Source organism: Leptonychotes weddellii, chromosome 12 (genome assembly GCF_054177405.1).
Source record: "Leptonychotes weddellii isolate Sample4059 chromosome 12, ASM5417740v2, whole genome shotgun sequence".
NCBI classification, from domain to species: Eukaryota; Metazoa; Chordata; class Mammalia; order Carnivora; family Phocidae; genus Leptonychotes; species Leptonychotes weddellii.
The window spans coordinates 83882730-83906378 of record NC_138380.1 but is presented as its reverse complement, the minus strand read 5'-3'; the positions used below and the strand labels follow the sequence as shown (position 1 = coordinate 83906378).

General features: G+C 40.7%; 1 protein-coding gene across 1 annotated transcript in view; it reads right to left on the bottom strand.

Annotated features, from left to right (window-relative positions):
- Window positions 1-23649, bottom strand: part of SUGCT (succinyl-CoA:glutarate-CoA transferase) — a 641807-nt gene that overhangs the window by 97363 nt on the left and 520795 nt on the right. The window contains exon 12 of the mRNA XM_081799712.1: window positions 15657-15720. Within this exon, the coding sequence (XP_081655838.1) occupies window positions 15657-15720 (64 nt within the window). The remainder of the gene's footprint in view (window positions 1-15656; window positions 15721-23649) is intronic.

The window sequence follows — 23649 nt, the reverse complement described above, 5'->3', positions numbered from 1 at the left end:
CCCTACATTTGTATCTTTGGGGTAAATACCCAGTAGTGCGATTGCTGGATCATAGGGTAACTCTATTTTCAACTTTTTGAGGAACCTCCATACTGTTTTCCAGAGTGGCTGCACCAGCTTGCATTCCCACCAACAGTGTAGGAGGGTTTCCCTTTCTCTGTCCTATGCCCTTTTAAATAAAGGCAAAGGATACAAGTGATAAAGAGGGGTCCAATTTGCTTTTTTTGAACCTCTGATTCTCTGATTTTTCTTTTGGCTCAAATTCTTAAAGAGATGGCGTGAAGGTCTGAAAGTAAGTTTGGTTACTTTCTGTTTCAAGGGAAGCACACAATTTTTGTTTTCTTTTTTAAAACAACATGCCCCTAACAACATTCGTATCGGAGGCTGTGGATCCCAGGTAGGGCGTCTGGGGATGACTGAATGCAAGAGCCCAAGAAGCTGCTTCCAGCAAAGTTTGTTTCTCTTTTGTTTTGCTTTGTTTTTTAAGGAAAATAATCTATTTCCACAGAAAATATCTTGGTATTTCCACTGGAATGGCAACCTCTGGTTTGGAATTTCCTATAGTTTTAATTTGATTTAAGACCAAATGTGTTTAAAGGACAGCTCTTTTTTTTTTTTTTTTCTTCCTTGTCTTACTGGAAATTTTCACAGTTTAAGATGCAGAAAAATAAACCGGCAAGAAAAATATCTGTAATTCACTGCAAATGAACTGCTTCATCTAAAATGCCAAGCACAGAGGAAGCTGTCACTTTTGCTTTCTGAGGCCTGAGGGGACCCCATGGCTACCCAGGGACAAAGGAGCTGAGAAACACCATCCTGATGATAACTTGAGCTTCCATGCACATAAAGGACCCTTAAAGTGGTAGTAAGAGAGAAAGAGGAGCTTTCTAGCACCGCCAGGGAGACTTTCTCTCCATGGAAAGAGCATGCTGTGGCCTGTCGTGGTGAGCTGGGTGTGTCCCAGCTGGGGTCCTGCTACCGTCCAGGAAATGGATGGTTTTCCTTGGACACTAGGTGACAGAGGCAGGAAACAGGACTGGGGTTACCTCGATCGGGAGTGTTGACAGGGAAGATGCCTTGGCCAAGTTTAATAGGGTAAAACAGCTCCAATGAGGCTTCATTAAAAAAAAAAAATGTCATCTTTAGGATTATATTGTTTTGTTTCTAGAGTCTTACTCAACCCTACTGTCTTAAATGATTCCAGAAGAATTGTTTAAGTAACTTATTTTTTCCAACCTTCCTGTCAGATCTGGTTTTTCCATCAGTACTAATATACCATTTGTGTGTGTGTGTGTTTAAGAAAAGAAGAAAGCATTATAAAGATAGCCAAACAAGATGATATATATCATCTCTGCTAAGGTCCTGCTATGGAACCAAATTCCTGAGATTTGAAATGCGTTTTGTGGATGTTAAAAGACATAAGTAGTCAGGACTGATGGTGAAAAGAGCTGAATGAGGGAACGGTCACCCTGAGGGGCTGTTGGTCTCAAATGTCCTATAAATAGGAATGTGAAATTACTTTTTTTCCATCTACATTCCCTCTATTCAGGGAAAACACTCCCTCCTCAGTGGTAAGCCGAGGTAAGGTATTTGAGAGAACGGTTAAAATTTGAGTTGTCCATGCTTATAATTTGGGAACTTCCTCCTGAAATGAAAAGTATATCAAAGTGCAGACTTCCTAAATTTCCTGTAAAACTCAGGAATGCAGGAGGATACTTTGGAGGGAGCCTTTTTTCCGTCTTCTTCTGGAGTCTTCTGGAATGATCTCCCCCTGCTGTGTGTATACTGTAGGGCAGTTGAAAAGAACGCTTTACCGAGGCCGGCTATTGTAACAGCTGGTGGCTTTGGCATTTTTGTATAAACATGCAAGCCGAAGAGGAATTTCTCTTTTATAATTGGCCCCATTTCCCCCTTCCTGGGACATTCCACAATGCCACCAACAATGAAGTGCTCAGAAAGGAGGAATCATTTCTGTTTATGTGAAAATAGATCTGAACTCCATGAGGCAAGGGAAGAAATAACAAAAGTCTTCAAAGACCACAAAAAGAAGTTATAATCAAATCTGGATGCCGTTTTCGAGATCTGACGGAGCTCCATACACCAGCTCTGATTGCTGGCAGAGCTGGAGCCAACTGTCCTCTCCTCCAGCCCTGTCTAGTTCATTCCCTGTGCAAGGGCTTTGCATCAGCCACGCCAACTGTGGGCAACACTCTTCATGACCACGTGCTCTCAAACACGAGCAGCCCATTTCGCTCTCAGGAGCGCTTCATATACACTAAGCCCTCGGTCTAAAGCGTATAAAAGCGATGATCAAAAATGCCTTCAGGAGGCAGCATAACATTGCAATAAAAGGACAGGGATTTTTTTTTTTTTTTTAGTAACTCAGAACTAAAGCAAATTCCGGGTCTGTAATTTATTGGTTGTGTGACTTTGATTGGATTATTTAATTTGTCTGAGGCTCAGTTTGCTCATCTGTCAAATGGGATACTAATTACTCCTTCGGAATGTCGATACGATAGAGACTATCTGTGTAAGGCACCTAGTGCATAATCATACTCACTGTTGGCTAGTGTTATCAGGTGTTCCCGAAAGGAACTATTCTTATTATGCTTTCCATTACAAGCTGTATCTCCCCACACAGTATAACACAATACATGAATTTTCAAATATTTTTTTCTTTAAAGATTTTTTTTTTATTCATCTGAGACACAGAGATACAGAGAGAGAGAGCAAAGGGTAGGGGCAGGGGGAGAGGGAGAAGCAGGCTCCCCGCTGAGCCAGGAGTCCGACATGGGGCTCTATCCCAGGACCCTGGGATCATGACTCGAGCCGAAGGCAGATGCCCAACCGACTGAGCCACCCAGGCGCCCCAATACATGAATTTTCTAGGATTCTCACCACCAAGAATATTACTATATAATTCAGCTTAAGGGAAAACATGTCTAGAGGCTGGAAGAGACCCTACATGTTGCTAGCAGTTTATAAGACCCAGCTGCCAATTAAATATTTTTCTCTATTCTTCAATTTCTGCTCCTAAGGAACATGAAAATGTATGCATTTGTTTTAAAGAAAGAAACTTTGCTGGCACCAGGATATTCTAAGAAAGAAAAGTATCATCCTGAACCTCTTTCCAGATAACTCCACCGACTTCCCGTGTGATGGCAGTCAAATCACCCTTACTGGTAAATAGTGTTTCCCTAACAGACTTCAGTTCAAGCTTCCCTTTTGTGCTTAAAGCCTGTTTCTTCTCATTTGCCACATTAGGCAATTAATTGGGTATTTATAGGCAGCTATCGTATACCCCACTGTCATCGCTACTCACTCATACATCTTCAATTCTCCACATCTTGCCACTTCAATTCTACCCCTTAATCACTTCATCATCTCTGTCACATTTAAAAATTTTCCTTCCACTTAATCAACTCCATTTTCCAAGCTAGCGTACGAACAATTGTGCAGAATTCTCCTAATGCAGCTTTACCAAGGAGCAGTGAAGAGAAAGTGTTTCTCCTTAAGTGATTTCTTTCGATCCCAGGATAGTTTCTGCTCCTAGTGCAAGAGCATCACCGTGTGAGCTATTCCTGATCTGCACTCCAGTGTTGCCCTCAATCCATGCCCAGTGCCTTTCATTACTAGATGTGTCTCTCGCTGGTGGGGGCTGAGCCAGCTTAGAGGGAAGGTGCCCCCCACCCCACTACAGCCTTCTGGCCACGCTCATACCCCCATGGCTCTGCTCCTGGCTGACCCTCTCTTGTCCAGTGTTTCTGGGTGTTCAACCCTCACAAAAGGAAAAAAACAAAAAACCCTTCTAATATTCCTCAGGACCCTTGGTCCCTTGAGCTAAGAAACAAGAGAAGATTCTAGCCCTCAGAGGATCGTCGGTTTTCTTATCTGGCTTCCCTTCCCTTTGTTTGTGTAAACTATTCAGTTTCTCCAGTAAAGGACCATTACAACCTGTCCCATGCAGCTCCAAGGGACACATGTTTCTAGTGGGGTGACCCACAAAATGCTTTTGATGGGACCTTAGTAGGAGCTTTGGGGAAAAAAAGGGTTCCCCTGCCCAATAGTGTAAGGAAACATGGCATTCAGTATCTTCCCCTTAGAGACTCCAAACATAGCTTAGAATGTTAACAGTTCTGAGACACGTCGAGGTAAAGGACATTCACTGAACTTCGTTTAACATAGGTTTCCCAAAGTTGTTCGACAAGAGTCATTTCTTGGTGGGATGATTATTAGGACTTCAAGAAACCATGGGTCCGCAGAGTATAGTTTGGAAATGCTGCATGGCATCTCTAATTTGCCCTCAACAAACTGTTACTTTCTCATCTGTGATCCCTGAATTATTATTTTTACCTGCACGTTCTGTCAGATAACAATGCTGTTTGGGGAGGATGCTTTCTCCACACAAAACATACTTATCAGGGAGCTCCTAGTTGGAAGATGAATAAAGGGGCTGTTTGGGGCCTAAGTCACACATCCGGCAGTGACAGACCCGGGGCTCGGTGTCCCCACTGCATGTCATTTGATCGGTCATTGTCAAATGCCCCATTCGACTGAGTTCCTTGGTCAGCCTGCACTTGGCACAGAGTAGATATGAGATGAATGTCCGTTAAGCAGAATGATTTGTGTTACCGTGTCTCCTGGAGAAATAGCCATGATTATTTCCACTGTTAATGTTTGACAGGTAACTAATAAGGTGGCTAGTTTTAGTTCCCCCCAAGAGTCACTGCTACTGCAGATTCTGTTAAGAGTTTATTAATGATCTACAATGTGCTTCCACTCACTCTTATGTGCTGAGCCTTGACCCATATTAATATTTAATGATTGTAAGTCCCAGGTTTGGTTTTGTACTGCAGATAAGACAGGTTGGTGAGACAGACGAGGAAGACTGTCTACTATATCCAGCTATGACCTGCAGAGCCAGGTTTTGGACTCAGGTCTCGCCTGCTAAGCTTACACACACTCCATTCCCCGTCACCTGTACGCAGGAAAACAGCTTAGAAGTTAGTTTTAGTAATCATATTTTTGTCGTGACAAAATATCGATAACTTTTATAAAATTTAACGAACAGTTCTGTGGCTTTAAAGCCATTACCACTATCCACTTCCAGAACTTTTTCATCTTCTGCAACTGAGACTTTGTACCGATTAAACACGAACTCTCCAACCGTCCCTCAGCTGGCTCCTAGAAACCACCCTTCCACTTTCTGTCTCTATGAACTCAACTACTCTGGGTACTTCATGTAAGTGGCATCTTACAGAATTAGTCAATGGTTTATTTTTAAATTCTTGCTCTAGATAAAATATCAACCCCTCACTGGAACAACAACAAAAAATCATCTTCACTTTCTTATACCAACACCGCATTGTTTGGAGTTTAATTAGTGTTACTCAAAGGGAATCGGGCTCTAACTTTAAAACAAAATCAGTCCCCCCCTGAGCAAGAGGAAATCTGCCCGCACAGGGCCATGGTCAGATCCCGGGAAAGATGGGAAATCCGGGTTAGTCTGGGTGACAGCTTAACATCTTGGGTCTTTTGATGATTGAAATCTGCATATATATCCCAAACATTCCTGTTTTTTCCCCTTTCAAACTGCTTTTCTGTTAATGTGTGAAAACAGTACAACTTGAGAGAAATGTAATCCACATGTTCTGGTGCATTTACACTTACTTGCTCTTGAGAATATCAAAATGGCCTAACAAAATATTTTCCAATGGTTTTTTTGTCTTTCATAGAAACATAATTATAGACTTGGTAAAAACAACAACAACAACAACAAAACAAACTTAATCCCCAAAGGAAAGAGACTCAATCGAAGTTCAAATTCTTGAAATTTAAGCATTCTTTAAATAAATTGCCAAGCTGCCCTTTAAATGAAACATTAAAGATGCATTAAGCGGCCTTCAGATTAGGGACTAAAGTTGTAAGGTAAAAACTCCATGGCTGGCCAAACTTAGGAGATGGTAGTAACCAGGGAAAAGAGGACAGAGTTCAGGGATACCCAGATGTGGGTTCCCATTGGCCCCGTGACACTCAGCAAGTGTCAATTTTCCCATCTGTAAAAATGGACATAATAATGAATGGCTTACAGAATTGTCCTGGAGATTAAGCACACTGTGTCTATAAAGGGCTCATATATTCACCATATATAGAGAAGGACTCGACAGATGTTCAATTGTACTCCCTCATTTCAAATTCGAATGTTCCACAGCAATGAGGCCATTACCATCTATTCACAACATATATTTGCACGTAGTACTGCATTTTTCCTTTAAAGGGAAAGGATGCAAAGATCAATCCCATTGAGAAAGAAGACAAGGCGCTAAAAGGCGAAGTTACTTAAGATCACACGCAGACTTGAAGGGCCAGCCACAAAGAGAATGTAGGTTGGGTCTCTGAGGGGCTTATGGCTTCCCTAGTTTGTCAATACTTGACCATACACGCTCCTCAAATCCCTATAATATCTTGTATTGACTTTTTCTTGCATTTTTAAGGTAATTAAAATTTGGGTTTTTGCTTAATTGTTTGAAAGCACGTGGCTTCTTGTAATAAATCGGAGAACAGGGTTCATAGGAACCTTTTCCACAGACACAGCGTTCTGAGTGGGTTAGACTAATGGGCCAGCCACTCCAACAGTCATGCGGCCGCTGTGCTGATGTTCTGATGAAGGACAAGCTGGGGAAGCATTTCAAGGTCCCTCATTCCTTCCCCCTCCATGCTGGGTCCTCATCTTCTCAGAGGATGAACCCACAGACACACTGACTGCTAATGCCATGGCAGATAAAGATATGACAACATGGAAATATGGTTCCGTAGAAACTGACACATAATGACGCACACGAGACAGCATCCACTCTTGCCAAGAAAGAGATAAGCAATGAACCCACAGACCCACCTCAAAGCCAAATAAATCCTTATAGCTTGGAGGTAATGTGATAAATGGGATATTGCAACAAGACCTATCGGTTGCGTTAAGAGAGCTGGAGGTTCTTATTTAGCCCTTTACTACCATTTCTTCACCTCCAACACTTCCCGTTAATATCAACACAGCACTGTGTGCCTAGTCCAAATTAAACTATAAGATTTTTAAAAATTTATTTATTTATTTATTTATTTGTCGGAGAGAGAGAGAGAGAACAAGCAGGGGGAGCAGCAGGCAGAGGGAGAAGCAGACTCCCCGCTGAGAAGGGAGCCTGATGCGGAGTTCCATCTCAGGACCCTGGGATCATGACCTGAGCCGAAGGCAGACGCTTAACTGACTGAGCCACCCAGGTGTCCCTCTGGCTAAGTCTTCTTAGCAGGAGTATATCTTGACATCTTAAGGAAGCTTATTTATTTATTTATTTAAGAGAGACAGAGACAGTGCAACTCCAGGATGCAGGGGGGAGGGAAAGAGAGAGAGAGATGAGAATCTTAAGCAGGCTTCATGCCCAGTGTGGAGCCCCATGCAGGGCTCAATCCCACGACCCTGAGATCATGACCTGAGCCGAAAGCAAGAGTGAGACACTTAACCGACTAAACCACCCACGTGCCCTAAGGAAGCATATTTAAAGAAAACAATTTTCCTATGGGATCCAGCCCAACTGTCATCTCTTCATGGACCAAAGAGTTTCTACCTGCTAATGCTAGAGGAGAGCAAAGCCATTCCTCTTCCAGAGAGGACTAGCTCTCTAACCATGAATAAACCCAGAAATGGAGGCAAGCAACTCACTCTCAGCTGAAGCCCACTTGGAGGCAAAATAATGTCCCCTCTTGATTACCCAAAGTAGTAACTCCATAACATGGAGGTCCAAACTGAAAGATTATTAACCCTTTTGTGTTTAGCTATTAAGGTGGAATCTGATTTTACTTCTCCAGCCAGTTTGCATGCCTAATTACATTTAATTAATTTATTCTCTAAAGACCTATCATAAAGACAGTATTTAACTTTGGCCCAGAAAAAGACTTCTCTGGGTGCCCAGTGAAAGTTGGCTGCAGCTGAGACATCAAGGACTCAAGCATTGAAACAGAAAATGTCTTATCCAGCTTTAAGGACAAGATAAGAAAAAATGCTTTACCATCATTGAGACTTCCACTTTTCCTGTGGTTTTTTGTTTTTGTTTTTATTTTGTTTTGTTCTGATTTCTAGATTTGCTTCAACATTCAGTGGTCTTCTCAGATGATTTCAAACACCTCTCACCTCAAGGATCATTCCGCATAGTGATACATCGGAGAAAGCACCTCAAACAATGTGCAAATCCAATCAGATATTCACCCAGAAAAATTCTTCAGCCACATTATCACTTTCTAATAGTGAAAACAACTCTGCATCCCAGAACTTTATCGATAACTTAGGACTGCTTTGCAACAAGAGTTTCTCGTCTATTAGACAGATTCACTTATCTTAGCGTCGAGATTGATGAGGACATGCTGAAGAGGAACATCCGAGATCTTGGCCACATTCCCAGTCCCAACTAACAGGAACATGAATTCTCTGGGAGCATGGAAGCCCAGCTCTCACGAAATATTTCTTCCTCATGGCACAGATAAGCATAGTTGATGGAGATCCCTAAGTCATATCAGCGACAGTAACTTGGCTCTTAGGGCTTCTCCAGTTCCTGATGGAAAGGCATTCCTGGAGATGCGATTCACTCCTTCCGTGCTTCCTCCCTGCTCTCCTAGGAAGGGAAGTCACTGTGCTATTCATTTCTCACTAAAGGATAACAATGTCTACAACCCTGCCTCGTTGTAACGGGACTGCCAGAGAAGGCTGCAGGCACTCAATGTCAAATCATCTGGGAATACACTGATTTATTTAACTCTCAGTACATTGCTATGGGTTAAGGGTTTAATAAAGTTAAACATAATGGAGGACTTTGGGAAGTACCATGGCTAGTCTATTTGAAGATTCATTTCCCTGCCAGCTTTCTCTCATTTTGTTGACAGACTGTAGAAACTTGCTTTCATCTCTTTCCTCTCTTTACAGCTTAACCTGGTCCCTGAAGGAGTATGCTCTTTCTAGAAGATAGATTGAGCACTACACACAACATGAAAACTTTACACACTCTTCCTGTTGCCATCTGAATGATTTTTCTACTTGGAAGGAATAACTTACCTTACCTTTCACTCTCAGATTGGCTTTACATAGAAATCCTTAGGAGGACCAACATTTTTAAACTTTATGGAGGGACAGAAGCTGAAACTTTGGTTCCTCTTAATTTTTCTTTCTCCCCGGTGAGATCTGTGATTGCTGTCCCCATTGCTGTTAACCGTTATAGAAATTTAACTGCACTTTGAGGCTATGTGATTTCAGAGACAATATCTTAAGTTTCTATCTGAAGGAGAAAAGAGCTAAAAGCATCAGGGCAGCATGGAGGCTCAGCAGAGGGAGATTGGGGATCACGCGAGGGACTAGGTGGTCACTCCACATAATGTATGTACTTCAAACTGGAGACAAACTAAAGAAGTAAAATAACTCTCTTTCAGATAACTTCCATGTTTTTAATTATTTTTCCTCTAATAGTTTTTTATTCTACTCATCATCCAGAAAATGTCTATTAAGTACTTAGTTGGGTGCTGGTTTGACTTAAACGGATAGTAGCATCTTTGTCCTCCAGAAGCTTACAAAAGAAAGATGTTCATGATTTATAAGAAGTCTTGCAAAACACTCAGAAATAAAAAATATGTCAGGTAATCAAATAAAGAAGCACATTCAACTTTTGAAAAATTCACTATCAAATCCAGACCTCCATCATCCAGTAAGTTGGTTTATGCTACATTAACTCGTAGTGGTGACTCCTTCTGGTACCCAACACCGACTAGCTAAACCTTGTTTGCAGGTTCCAAATAGGAATATTAAAATATGGGGAAAAGACTGAACAAAAGTTTCACTGGAAAGAACTTAGAGCTGCTTGCTGAAAAACACAGATCAGGGTACCAGCAATCAAGGGTTATTCAATTTCAAGACATTTCGCATGCACAGAAGACGGCTTTCCTTTCACAGCCCTGACCCACTCACCATGAAAATACTTCCCAGAAGTGCTGCAGGAATGGGCAATGGCAATGCACATTTACAGTGAAGTCACTGGAAAAAGGTTATGGTGAGAAACTGAAGAGTTACACATCAAACTCTATTTCAGTGACATCCTTTGAAGTTTGGAACTCAAAACCAAGGTGGTTTGGCACCTACAGAGTACATGGAAGGACAGCGTGTTCCTCTCTGGCTAAAAGACCAGTGGGCAGCAGAATTACAAGAAGGAGATGCAAATGGCGAATGGCTCAGTGGAAACTGGCAGTCCTTTGGAATATAATAACTAATGGAAGATCTTTCCACTAAAGTCACAAATAAGGCGAATGTTTCTATAATGGCCAATCTCTGGCTGACGAAAGGTAGGGGTATGAACTGTAATGTACCTTTTAACTTAGTAGTTTTTTTAATTATGAACACAAATTGCTATCACTTTCACATTTTCACCGTCAGGACACTATGGGCTTTACACAAAATCTACAACTGAGTTAGAAGGCTTTTAGAAATTACGCCTAAAAGCCATCCGTGAGAACATCTGCCAAACCAGGTCGAGGCTCCTACCCAAGCTCCTCTTCCAAGCCCCTTCTCCTCCAGAGAGTCGGGACCTCAGACAGCTCAGCATACATCCCCTTTACGTGTTGATTTGGTTTTAGTTTGGTCATTAGCTCTGTGTTAGGTCTTATTCCTCTGGCCTCCACCTGCCTCTCCAGTGTGACTGACGGTAAGCTTTCTCCCTGTGAGCCCTTCCTCAGCTCCTCTGTGCGCCAACACAGCCTCCCCACTCGCCCCTGCAGCCCACACCACATTGGCCCAACTGACAGCTACCCATTGTTGGTGTGTCTGTTTACCCTTCACTTCTCAGGGAAGTCTTCCCTGAGGCCACACCCCAGGGGAGGTCTCCCGGGTCTGCGCTCTCCCGGCCCCCTGCTGTAGCCTCTGGTTCTCCATGGAAACACTCATCCCCTTTCCCATATTTATTGTTCACGCTGCCCTTCCTGGTGAAGAGAAGCCCCGTGAGCACCCGGGCCTGACGTGGGCACAGCTCCATCACCAGAACTCCATCTAGCATAGGGAAGACAACAGTTGAGGCCATGTGTTTGAGGTTTTACTACTCAACTCAGTACTTCAAGTTACATTAGTTAATTAGGAGCAAATTGGTACATTGTGCCCACTGTGCTGATACTCCTGTCACCAAACTAATGGTGACCTGTGCCCTCCTGGGGACTCTTTAGAACACCAGAATATTAGAGCCTGGCAAAGAGAGATATGATACATTTTCTCATTTACACCCCCACCACTAATAATTACTTTTTCTTAGTCTCTTTCCACCTTTAACTGTGAAATAGGCTTTAAAGTTCAAATGAGAGAGTAGTTGAATGAACAGTATATGAAATAAAGAACAATAGTATTGGCCTAACAACAACTCATAGAGGTAATTCATGAGCATTAACTAGTTTGCATGCTTTATCAAGGACATGCATATACACAAATGAAATTTCTTCCTAAATTATTTCCTATAGACTGGAAGTGGTGAGAAATGATATGAAAAGGGAGGATGTTGCAATAGATATACATTAATAAAGCAAACCGTTGAGGTCATACTACTCACTTTACTTTAATATTGGTAATGATTACAAATATTGGAACAATGCATTAAGTACTTACAATAATTATGTAAGTAGCCAAAAGGAATTTTGAAGAGGTTAATAATTTCCCATCCCTGTTCAAAGTATATTAAACATTGATTGATCAGTAGACTCAAGGTATGAATCAATCGGCAGTCTCCTAGGTGGGAGCTCTAAACTGAGAATCCGAGGGAATGGTGTGGATTTACACATCTCTGAAAACGGTGCAATAAATATTGTATACGAATTATTGCTGTTTTTCAAGAGACAAGTTTCTAGAAATGACTAAGATAGAAAACGCTTCAGGCAAGTCAGTGCAATGTATGGAAAATTCAGGAAAGGTCACAATAAGTTCATTAATAACAAAGGAAATATAAATAAGTGGTTTTAAGTAAGATTAACAAGGATTTTTACTGTAAATGTAATGTGTAGATATATATATGTGTGTGTATATATACATATATATGGAACTGCATTTAATGAATTCAAAAATATGTCTCCACTAGCTAACTAGAACACAATGTAGCATAATATCACTTTTAACTCCACTCTGGGTTTCCTGTTTTGGCAGATTCACCTCATTGAGGCATTGTGGGAGAATCAGAGTCATTTCTACAGCATTCATGAGGTCTCCAATGGGGACATCCCTTACAAAGAAAGGCAGAACGATCATAGGTAAATACAGTCAGTGAAGGGGGAAATCCACAGGAAAACAATTTTTTACTGATAAATCCTCTTTGCATTTAATATCTCTTACCCTATGTGAGTGGCTTCTCAATAGGATACAGGGAATTAGGAGATACAATAGCAACTTATTGATGTCCATAAGCAGAATGGTCTCTCCCCTTTCCTGGGGAGCCCAATGTGCCAGAAGCTCTCAAAAGACACTCAGATGCTAATTCCAAAAATAACCTAAACATATTCGTGTCACCTGAAATCTGAGACTTCCTATATTGACAACGCTATAAAAGGAATATAAGGTAAGTCAGTAAAACAGATATACCAAAACTATGCCTAAGTTCAATAGAAACAGAAGAAACAAAAACAGAATTTTCCAAAGAGAAATAAAGATAAAAATAACAGATAAAAAAAGATAGCTGTAGATCTGAGAATTTTATTGTGGTAAATTGAATTTTGGGCCCCAGTTATTTGCCCCTCCTTGTGCCCATGCTTTCTTTCACCATATAGCTTTCCTGTTTCTCTTAAAAAGAGAGAAAGATTTCCCCACTCCTTGGAACACAACCTAAAACTTGGTTTGGCCAATGGAATGTGGACAAAAGGGTCTGTAAGTTATGCACTGTGGTTTCTGTTTGCCTTCTTGCTCTTTCGCCATTGCCACAAGAAGAACGTGAGCGACACATGGGGCAGAGCTGGGTCCATCTCACAGAGACGCCTGGCCAGAACTGCACCTAGAAGAAAAGCCACCCAGGCAAGTCCAGCCTCGGTTGGCTATCCCCTACCTGGTGTATGTGCATAGAATGAATAAATGCCTCTGTTTGAATGGCACTGAGATTTTGTGGTTATTTGTTACACAGCATTATTCTGACAATAGCCAAGTGATACACTTACAAAACATTAAAATGAGAAAAAGGGTATGCTTTTCCCTTAGGAATCTGACAAAATATTTCTCTCTTCCCAAGACTGATCGTTCACTCATTTACGAGGAAAGTCGGCAAATTCACATCTGATTGATCTAGAGAATGTTACATCCAATGAGTTCCTTCTAGGTTGGCCACTGACTCACTTTTCTCCTTACTATACTAACAATTGTATTAACTTTCAAATGTTTACCCTTTCCTCTCATGTGTTGGGGATATTAATGACTGTAACCTCATCTGTAAACTTGTAGAATTAAATTACACCAGTAATGTTCTTGAATGTTCTTGGGGTCCCATGGTTCCAATCAGGTGTTTGGAGGAGACAGCATGATGGAAGCAGAGAAGGAAAGCTAAATGGCTGGATGCTAACCTTGCACCAGCAAAACTCTGCTCTGCCTTAGATCTTGAGAATATTGAGATTTCGCTTGGAAAATCAGTTCCCCTGCTTAAAAAGTAAAATCAAAACGACTAGACAAAAGGTTTTTTGATGTCTCCTCACACTGAAAACACTGTACTTAAGTGTTTTGTTTTAGCCACTCCTGTCTAATCATCACTATTGCCATGAACCCTAACTAAAGATATAATCACCTCAACTCCCGTCACAACTTCCTGACGTGACTCCCTGCGTTAAGTTATAAATTATGCCACTTCACTCCCCTGCATCAAGTTAGAGTAAAACCACCTCTGGTGGGGCCTTCAGGCTCTGCTTTCTCCACAGTCTGATTTCCTGCCCCTTACCTCACCTGCCATATTGGCTTGAAGCACACCCAGCTCAGAGTTTTCTCCCATGCTGGTCCCTCTGCTTGGAACACTCTTCCCCTACTCTTCATGTGTCAACTTCTTATTATGCTACAGTTTTCCACTGATAAGTCACCAGGCTTTCACCGATCACTCAAACTAACGTAGGTCCCATCTGCCTCCATTATTCTCCATGACAACACATCTTTTGTGTCCTCTTCTTTGCACTCACCATGACTTACGCTTACAGGAGCATTTGCTGGCTACTTTTATTATTTGACTTTCCATCAAGTACAAGCTCCATTATTTTTGCATTCCCAGGACCCAAAGCATTGCCTGGCACATGATATATGCTCAGTCATATGAATGAGTAAGTGACTTTCTTAGCTTTTATCAACAGGCCTTTTTCTCACTACCACCTGCCTACACCATTTAGTATTTCCCTGTTAATACATGGTCCCAGTCTCTGACATGCTCACACCTGCTCTCTCTCTTACCTTCCTTAATTCTTGTACAGTGTTCCTTATACCCCTGCATGTCAGAATTTTCTCTTTCAACTTGCTTTATTCTTATCTTATCCTTTTCACACCGATGGCCACAATCAGATCTGTTCTGGGACATTATTATCAAGCTGATCCTGAATCTTAAAATTAGATTATACCTAGAATGAACTTAACAATAACAGTTATTCAATAAATGTGATCCACTACCTAGAGAAGTAAATGCTCTATGCTGTTTTTCTGAGGTGGGGGAGGGCTTTGGGGAATGCCCAAATTTCAAGCATGGTAACCAGCATATAGTTTCAAGTAAGCAATGACCAAAGTCCTAACTAATTTCATTATCTTTTGTCAGAAAAAGAGACAGAAATAAATGTCTGGTTTGTGTATAGGCTAGGAAACAGGGACCTGATGAACAAGAATGTGGTGTGTTTTCCCAGTAGTGCCCTGAGCAGAGATAACAGATCTGAGGAATGGTAACATTATGATCATTAGAGAAGTGAAGTCTGTGGGGGGCGGTAGGTTGGTCATGAGCTCTCACGACACTTTGGATGCTCTCAGAGTAGGCACGAGGCTTCTGGCTTCCAGAAAGAGAACTCTCCCAGAAGTGAAAAAGTTGGCATTTTGGCTTAGACCAAAATGTCTCAGTGCGTTTGTTTGGTATGAGTCAAGTTAGAAAAATTCAATGTATTCTGAGTGAAGTGAAAACATTTAGTTTCCTTATCTACAAAGCTGAGATCCGTACTGTCAACCATAGTCCAGAAGGAAAGTGCCCTGGCCAGCAGTCAGTAGCTTTCCCAGATACCACCTCGATGGTGCCTGGCTTCCGTCCTCATTCGTGTATGGGCCACGTGTCATTTCATAATAGGTGCCACACCTACGGTTATTTATCTCTGGCAATTACATTATGTACTTCTGTGAGCACAAGATGACACAAAATGGAGTCAGATAATATGAGCATTTTGGGTCACCAGGGCAATCGGGCATTGTTCGAGCCAAGACACAATTCTGTACCTTTGGCACATGCTCGTGGGTGTGACGAAACTAGGGGTTTCCCTTTTATCCAAATGAAGAAGTTGGATAATGTCTCGACAAACCATGTGGGGGATCACCAACTACCTGCAGCGATCAGCACAGGGAATAATTCAGGAAGGAAGGAAGGGATTAAGGAAAATGACAAAAATTTTCAAACCTGGCACTGATATCTTCCCCACGGTTGGATGCTTCATCTCCATAATGAGGCCATTGTGTAACACCTTTAAATGTAAAAACAGACAGAAAAATAAATTACAAAATAAAACTATTTAATCTGAGGGAGTTCGAAAAGCCACCTATTCGGTCCACTGAAGAGAAGATCTCGCAAACACAGAACTGTTTGGAATTTTAATTTGGAAGTGAATATTTTAAATAAAAATATTTCCATCTTCTATGAAACCAAGTGAAGCCAAAAAGAATTAGAAGGTTCCAGGACTAGCAAACTACATTTTTTAATAAAGTCTTCCCATTCTGAAAAATGTTATTTGCTCCTAACTACAGGGTATGAGTTTCCCCCTTTCATCTATGTTTGATCCTCTAAATACTAAAGCTCGGCCTCTTCCTGCATTACCTCATTGCAGGACACACGGCCAAAGTCAACTGCAGGAGGACAGAATGGGAGAAGAACCAGGACCTGGAACAGAGCAGCCCACGGGGGTAGTACATGTGCTCCTGGCAATTTATGCAGTGGAAGGTGTGGGGAGACAGTCCAGTTTGAAAGGTGAATCAGAGTAACTAGGAGGCCCAGTGGCTGGTGGAAGTGGACAGACTCAGGGCTGCTGTGACCAGCAATAAGCAGATCCAGGAGCCCAGAGTGGACTCAGGTCAAATGCTTGAACAGGAGATGGAAACCAGACATGTTTTCAGTGGTAACAAGACCATAACTATCAGACTTGATCTCAGAACGAGGAGTTGGTGCGGAGCTGGCAAGGAGAAACGTGAGGAAAAAAAGAAAATAAAAACAGAGACCCCATCCTAGAGGGCTGGTTAGGTTTCCATGCACTGGAACCAAGATAGGTATTTGGCGTCCCATCAAGAGCACAAGGTAGACTTGACCTCGGGGTTAAGACTCAAGGCCAGTTACTAGGACAGGGACATTCTATCAGGACCTGGGCGGCAGAAATGTGACTTGATGTTGAATTGCTTGATTACTGATTACCTAAATCCTTGGCTTTCATTTTTCCTATGGGGTGGGTAGGAATACAGAATCCGCCAGGGATTGAGAGTGCTCTAACTACAGGTAGAGGACGAGACGAGGGCATGGAACTAGATTCTAGAACCTAAAATTTGAATTACAGGAAGCAAAACATTTGGCCAAACACAAATGAAAATGCTACAAAGTTGGTTTCCTTTGTTTATTTGTTTTTTTAACAACTGGAGGCTACCTGGGTATACTGTCTCAAAGAACCCCAAAATTCAATTTACTATTTCTATTACTGAATGTTCACTTAGACATATAAGGGCAACTTATGCATGAATTTACTTCATCTGTACTGCCTACCAAATGGAGAGCTTCTCTCTTCCTGTTTTGTAAGCGATCTAAAGGGCAGAAGTGTTTCAGGGGCACAAAAAACTTATGGACCAGGATTTCATGCTAATATCCCAAACAGCAGCAGTTGTAATGGTTCTATAGGATTTTGAGCTGCAGGTAAAAACAAGATCTGCATATCCATACCCTCATCATAGTCTTTTCACACAGAGTTAAAAGAGCATGGAATAAATAAACTAATAAAAATGTTTTCTCACTTGGACAACCCAGGGAAAGAGGTCAAATTTCTTGGGCTCTATCCATTTCCAGTGAGCTTTTTGGTCACGTTATGGAATAAGCCAATAAGACAACCTCACAGGTGACGTTTTAAGGTTAGAGGTATAACTCTGCTTTGTCTCAATATTCTGGGGCGCCTCTGTTTTCTTCGGGAACGGTCACCACCTTTGGGGTGATGCTCTTTAAACAACCATGTCAACCCCCCTCAGCGAGGGTGATGCCACACCATATGGAGATCCTTTCTAGGGATGCCTTGCCTCTCTTTTGGAATCACCAGCTTTGCACCCAGGAGCTGGCCAGAGAAAATTCTTGCCAGTGTTAGAACTGAGCTATAATTTAACTCTGGTGTGGCTCGTTCTCAGCACCCGCCCAGCACAGCCTCCTCCTATGTGGGGGTGGGGGCTAAATGCCAAGGCGAGGTGCTAAATCTCAGTTCTACTGAGGACAGGAACAAAAATACCAAGCTAAATTTCACTCGAAACAATTATCTGCACACTGAATCATTCTTCTCTTCTCATATCTGTTGCCCTCCTGACTACCTCTTTGTAATAACACTGCAGTGCTACTCACAAAAGACAAAAGTGAGTGTTCTTAGCTAAATATAACTTAACTGATACTGTTGAAATTAATTAACGCTGAATTTTAATCGTGGAGGAAACGTTAAGTGTCAAACGTGAAAGGGTAGTTGGTAAAGGTCAAGGGACATATGTCAAAGTTTTGTGAAGCAAAAGCTCGCAGCTGATTGAAGTTTTTCAGGGAAGCAGCTTAAAGAATGTACTTCCTTCGGCCCTACCCTCATTACTGTCTCTATATGATCTTCCCAACATGAAACTTTTTAATCCAGCCTCCTCACTTCCCTCGCATCGAAAATCATTCAGTTTCAGGCAGAAATATAAACTGGTCTCATGCTTGGCACAGGAGGTTAATTGCCGTTTTTTCATTTGCTGTAGCATTTGTACAATTATGAAATAAATGGGCTAGCCGGTGCCCCCATCTTCATAAAGCACGGACTTATTCCCCTGCTTGGTCACCACCCACCTTTTTACGGAAAATCTGAAGTCAATACAATTCCATAGGCTTCCTTCGTGAATCAGGTCAGATTATCTCGCGGAACAATTGAAGCTGGAGCTCCGCTGTCCCTGGAAACCCTGCCTAATGACTCGGAATCTTGGAAAACTCTCCAGCCTTGTTTGTGGGGCGAGTCCTGCTCTGCTTAGTAACATCTTCGAGAATCTCAGAACCCAGGCAGTCTGTCTGAATTTTAGCATAAATCTCTCCTGCTGCACTTCGAGTGTATTGTCTTCCCCTAACTTCATTGGAAACGGAGGACCTTGGCGCTCACCAACATTTGTGTAACATTTCTTTGGGAATGGTTACTAAATGTTCCCCATTCCTTTTCTCACCCGGGCTCAACACCCCAAGCCCTAGAAATTCAGATGGAAAGCGATTCATTTTCTGAACGCTCACAATGGAATGGGGACCTCAGCTCTAGGGACCTCTGACACCATTTTCTCTTAAGGCAATGTCATGCCTGGAACCCCTCAGCCCGGCCATTTGGGGCATCTGGGGTATGCATTTAGTTATTTTTAAATGAGGCAAGGAACCTTCCCTAGGACTTTGCGGTGGATGTTGTCCTTCTTTTCCTTATTTTATTCTCCCTAGATCTCTCATGGTGGGGTAGCTCTTCTAAATTTCATTTCTTCTCCTTATAATTTCAAAAGCCTATTCCTGACAAGAATAGAATTGTAGAGAGTGCAACAACCTCTTTAGCAAAGTATCAGGCCGATTTAAAATAAGGTCTTTCTTTCTTCTTCAAGAGTTTCACGGATTGACAGCCTAATGACAGAGTCAAATGGTACTGTATTAATGAAGGGGGGTGGGGGGAAGAGTAAAATGTATACCTTAAAGTGATGCGGGAAATAAAAGTTTAAGTGAAAGTAGGAAAAGTCTTTTGATAAAGTCCTAGGGCAGGAATGGCAAACCAAGTCTATAGTACAGCACTAGCAAGAAAAGAAATGTAAAAAATAAAAAATCGATACCCACTCTATAGGTGGTGAAAATCTCTAAGGAAAGCAAGAGCTCTGGGTCAAGAGTAGAAGTAGCAAAGCATACACAAAGGAAAAGAGACAGACTGCCAGCATTAAGTGACATACACAAATGGTATGTGTAAAGACCGTATTAAAAATCAGTATAATACCACCAATGACATTAAGCATGTTGCACAACAGAGAACTGACCTACCCACTAACTATGAATAGAGACATGACCTATTCATTCCATTGAACAAACATCATAGAGCACCTATATATTAGCCGATAGGAAGGGGCTGACTGTAAAAAGATGAATGAATTTGCATTCAAAGTGCCTGTAATTAGAAGGGAGGGTTGGGAATAAGAGACCTGAGCCAATTTTTAGAGCAGTTTAAGCTCCACATGAAGGAGCAAAATCCAGTAAGTAACAAGTAAGTAACTTGGTCTACCTTGGAAGGAAGCTGCAGGACCTAGGTCAAGGAGTTCAGTAAAAGGCATAGCACAAAGATAGTATCAAAATAAAACATCAGGTTAGCAATTGCAAGGATAAATATAATACCAGCAGCCATTGTCCAACAAAACTCCTTAAGAGTTTTGTGAAGCAAAAGCTCACAGTTGACTGAGTCAGGCATTGTGTTAAAAGGGAAAGAGCTGTCTCCGCCCAATCCTCTCATTAACTAGACCAGGTAGGAATTACTCTCATCTGCATTTCTACTGATAAGGTGATGGAAGCCTAAAGAGGTCGAGAACTTGCCCAAGGTTCACAGTTAATAAATGGTTGACTTTGGATTATAATTAAGGTGTGCCTGACCCTAACCTCTCAGCCAGTTGGAGACTCAGTAACTAAGAATAAAAAAAAAGTCAAGCATAATTTGATTTACCATTAAAATAACTAGCTGATGTGGTCAATTCTGTAAAACAAATTAGTCAATTCACTGGGGAAAGAAAATCAGCCAAACGGATTGCTTGGCATCGTGTGGCCCAATTAGTTAATAAACTGAACTGCTCCCTTGTAGGGAGCCAAGTCTACCACAGATACAAAGGCAGTGAAAAGAGGAAGGATTTTGGCCCCAGCCTGGCTCAGATTTTGAAGGTGACAGACCCAGCAGGTGACCTTGGGCAAGGCACTTAGGTACTATGAGGCTCAGAATCCTCCTCAGTAAAAAGGTAGCAATAATATCTCTTTCTCAGGAGTTCGTAAGGATTAAGTAAGATACAAGTATAAAACGGTGAGCACAGCACCTTGGACAGAGTAAACTCAAAATTAATGGCAACTAATTATCATTATCAGTAGACTGGGTTCAAACTCTGGCTCCACCAAGGACAAGCTGTAGGGCCTTAAGGTACATTCATTCATGTGACAAACATATATTAAACATATTAACAGTAATGATTCATAATCAATAATAAGCACTAAATGCATATTAATGTGCCAGGCATTATTAAGTGCTGAGAGAAAAACTAGGTCTCAGAACAAGCAAGGTCCTTGCCCTCAAGAAGCTTACAGTCTTATAAGGGAGATTTTTTAATTAAATGTTATCCACTGGACTGTTATTATTACTTAAAAATATCTGTTTAATTCTCTGCTATATCCCCAGTGCCTTGAACATTATCTGGCACTATCTGATAGATGCTAAATAATATTTTATTGGGTTTATTGAACTACATTTATTCATTCATTTATTTAATTAACTAACTAATTAATTAAATTGAATTAACTACATAGCAAGTGATTCCTTTTGGTTTCATCACTTAATGCGGGGGAGGCAGGACTGGAGGGTGTTGTCTCTTTTAAGCTTTTAATAAATCCCTAGAGGTCTCTAGACACGAAAATGTTTTGCTGGCTTCCCAAAATATATTTATTTGTAGGAACTAGTTATCAAGTTCCAGTGTTGCCTTGCTGCAATTCCCTCAGTTTCCTAAAGCTTTCCAAGTATCTGGAATCTGCTGTAGGTATAGTGCACACATCTGAAAACACTGCAGAGGCCAAGCTGAGAAGCTCCGTGAGGACCATGGTCATTAAGAGTGAAGAAAAGCCAGAAAGGGGAACGCGGGAAACAATGGGCACGCGCATTATACGTGTGAAGTGAATCTACTGCGCTTGAAGAAAATAATCATAGCATTCTTCCTCATTGGGAAAACTCAGGAAACCATTTCCAAAAACATGCAGTAATATCTTAGAAAGCAACAAAGCATTCCAGTGATCTCATTCATGCATTGTCCTTTATCACTCAGTCATTCCTGTAGCCTGACAGGAAAACAGCGGTGGACTCATATTGGGAAAGTTACGTAACTCAAGGCATGACATACAACTAATATGTTAAAAGGTAATTCAACTCTCCTGAAAACAAAACAAATGCACACACAACACACAATTCATGAAAAAAATGAACAAGTAAACTCCGAACTTTACTTAGATCATGGAGAGAGGATTTAAGTGTTGACATTTTTGTTTTTCTTACTCGTTTTGAAACAATTGCTATCACTAAACTTACTCTGGTGCTAATTCACGTGACACAGCCTTTTCCCTCCTTTTTCTAATGAAAAAACCACGAATATCAGTCATCTATAGAGCTATTCTAACATGTATGTATAGTTTAGTGAGTACACATAAAAACTTAAGAACATTACCCAACTGTTTACAGCCCCAGGTTTGTCCCAATTCCTCCCTCTTCTATCCCTAAATAATTATCTCCTGATTTTTTTTATTATTTTCTTCCCTTTTTTCATCCTTGTATCCTGTATGTTTATATCTCTAAGAATTTAGTGCCTATTCTCACCCATTTATAAGATATGTATATCAATGAAATCATGAGTATGTATTTTTCTCTGATTTGCTTTTTCTCTTTAACATTGTTTCTGAGACTCCTCCATTTTGTAGTATGTGGCCATGGGCCAATTATGGCCACTAATGTAAATTATGCCATTATATAGATATATCATAATTTATTAATTCACTCTGCTCTTACATTGTTTCCAGTTATTTTACTAGAACAAACACGACTGTCATACTTAACATCTCTTCATGCAACAATGGCTCTCGGGCCCAAACTTAGACACCAGGTACGTGTATCTTTAATATTAGGTGACAGCATTCCCACCAGTAGTGAATATTATTTTCAGTTGTTTTACAACAATAGCAAAACTTGATTATTATCAGGGTTTGCCAATCTAATCACTTTGCAATGGCATCTTACTGAAGCTTTAACTTGCATTTCCTTAATTACTAATGAGACTGAATATATTTTCCCTGCTTTTTATTTCCCCTTCAGTGAAATGTTTGTTCCAGTCATTTGTATTTCTTCTATTTGCTTAATTATCTTTTCTTACTGGTTCATGAGTTGTTTATGTATTCTGGTTATGAATCCTTCATTGAAACACAAATTGACAATATTATGGCTTTATTTCTCACTCATTTTGTGGTGTTCTGATGAACAGAAGTTTTTAATTTCAGCATTCTGAAATTTATTGAATTTTCCTTTTATGTTCTGTATCTTTTATGACATATTTAAAAAATTCTTCCCTACTCTAGATGACACAGAGAGTCTCCTAAATTTTCCTACTAAAATTTTAAAACATTGGTCTATTTATAATAAAAGCTCACAGCAAGTCAAGGATTGAGAGGAATTACCTTAGTTAGCTTGATTGAAATTGTCTACAAAACCCTTAAAGGATAACATCAAATTTAATGGCAAGAAACTGAAAGCTGTTGGCCTAATACTGAGAACAAGGCAAGGATGTCTGCTGTCGCCACTCTTATTCAACATAATACTAGAAGTTCTAGCCATGAAAATAAATCCAGAAAAAAGGCATAATCTGCTTAAGGCATACAGATTGTAAGGGAAAAATAATATAACAAATAAGCAAATGCACAAGGGAGAAATATAAAAGAAATATAATAAAAGGAAGAAATCACACAGATGCCCTGATGGTCCACATAGAAATCCCAACAAACATACAAAAACACTTCTGGAACTAATAAATGAAGTCACAGGATGCAAGATCAACACACAAAAATCAAGCACATTTCTGTATACCGACAACGAACATGAGGAAACCAAAATGAAAAACACAATGCCATTAACAATTGCTAAAAATAAATGAAATGCTTAGATACCAACATAATAGGTATAGACTCTGGATGCCGGAAATTACAAAATGCTGATGAGAGAAATCAAAGGCCACCTAAATAAATGGAGAAGTGTACCATGTTCTCAGATTTGAAAACTCCACATAGTGAAGAAGTCAATTCTCCTCAAATTTATCTATGGGTTTAATGCAATTCTTACCAAAATCCCAGCAGAGGTTTTTTTTTTTTTTTTTTTTTTTTGTAGATGTAAAAAATCTTATACTAA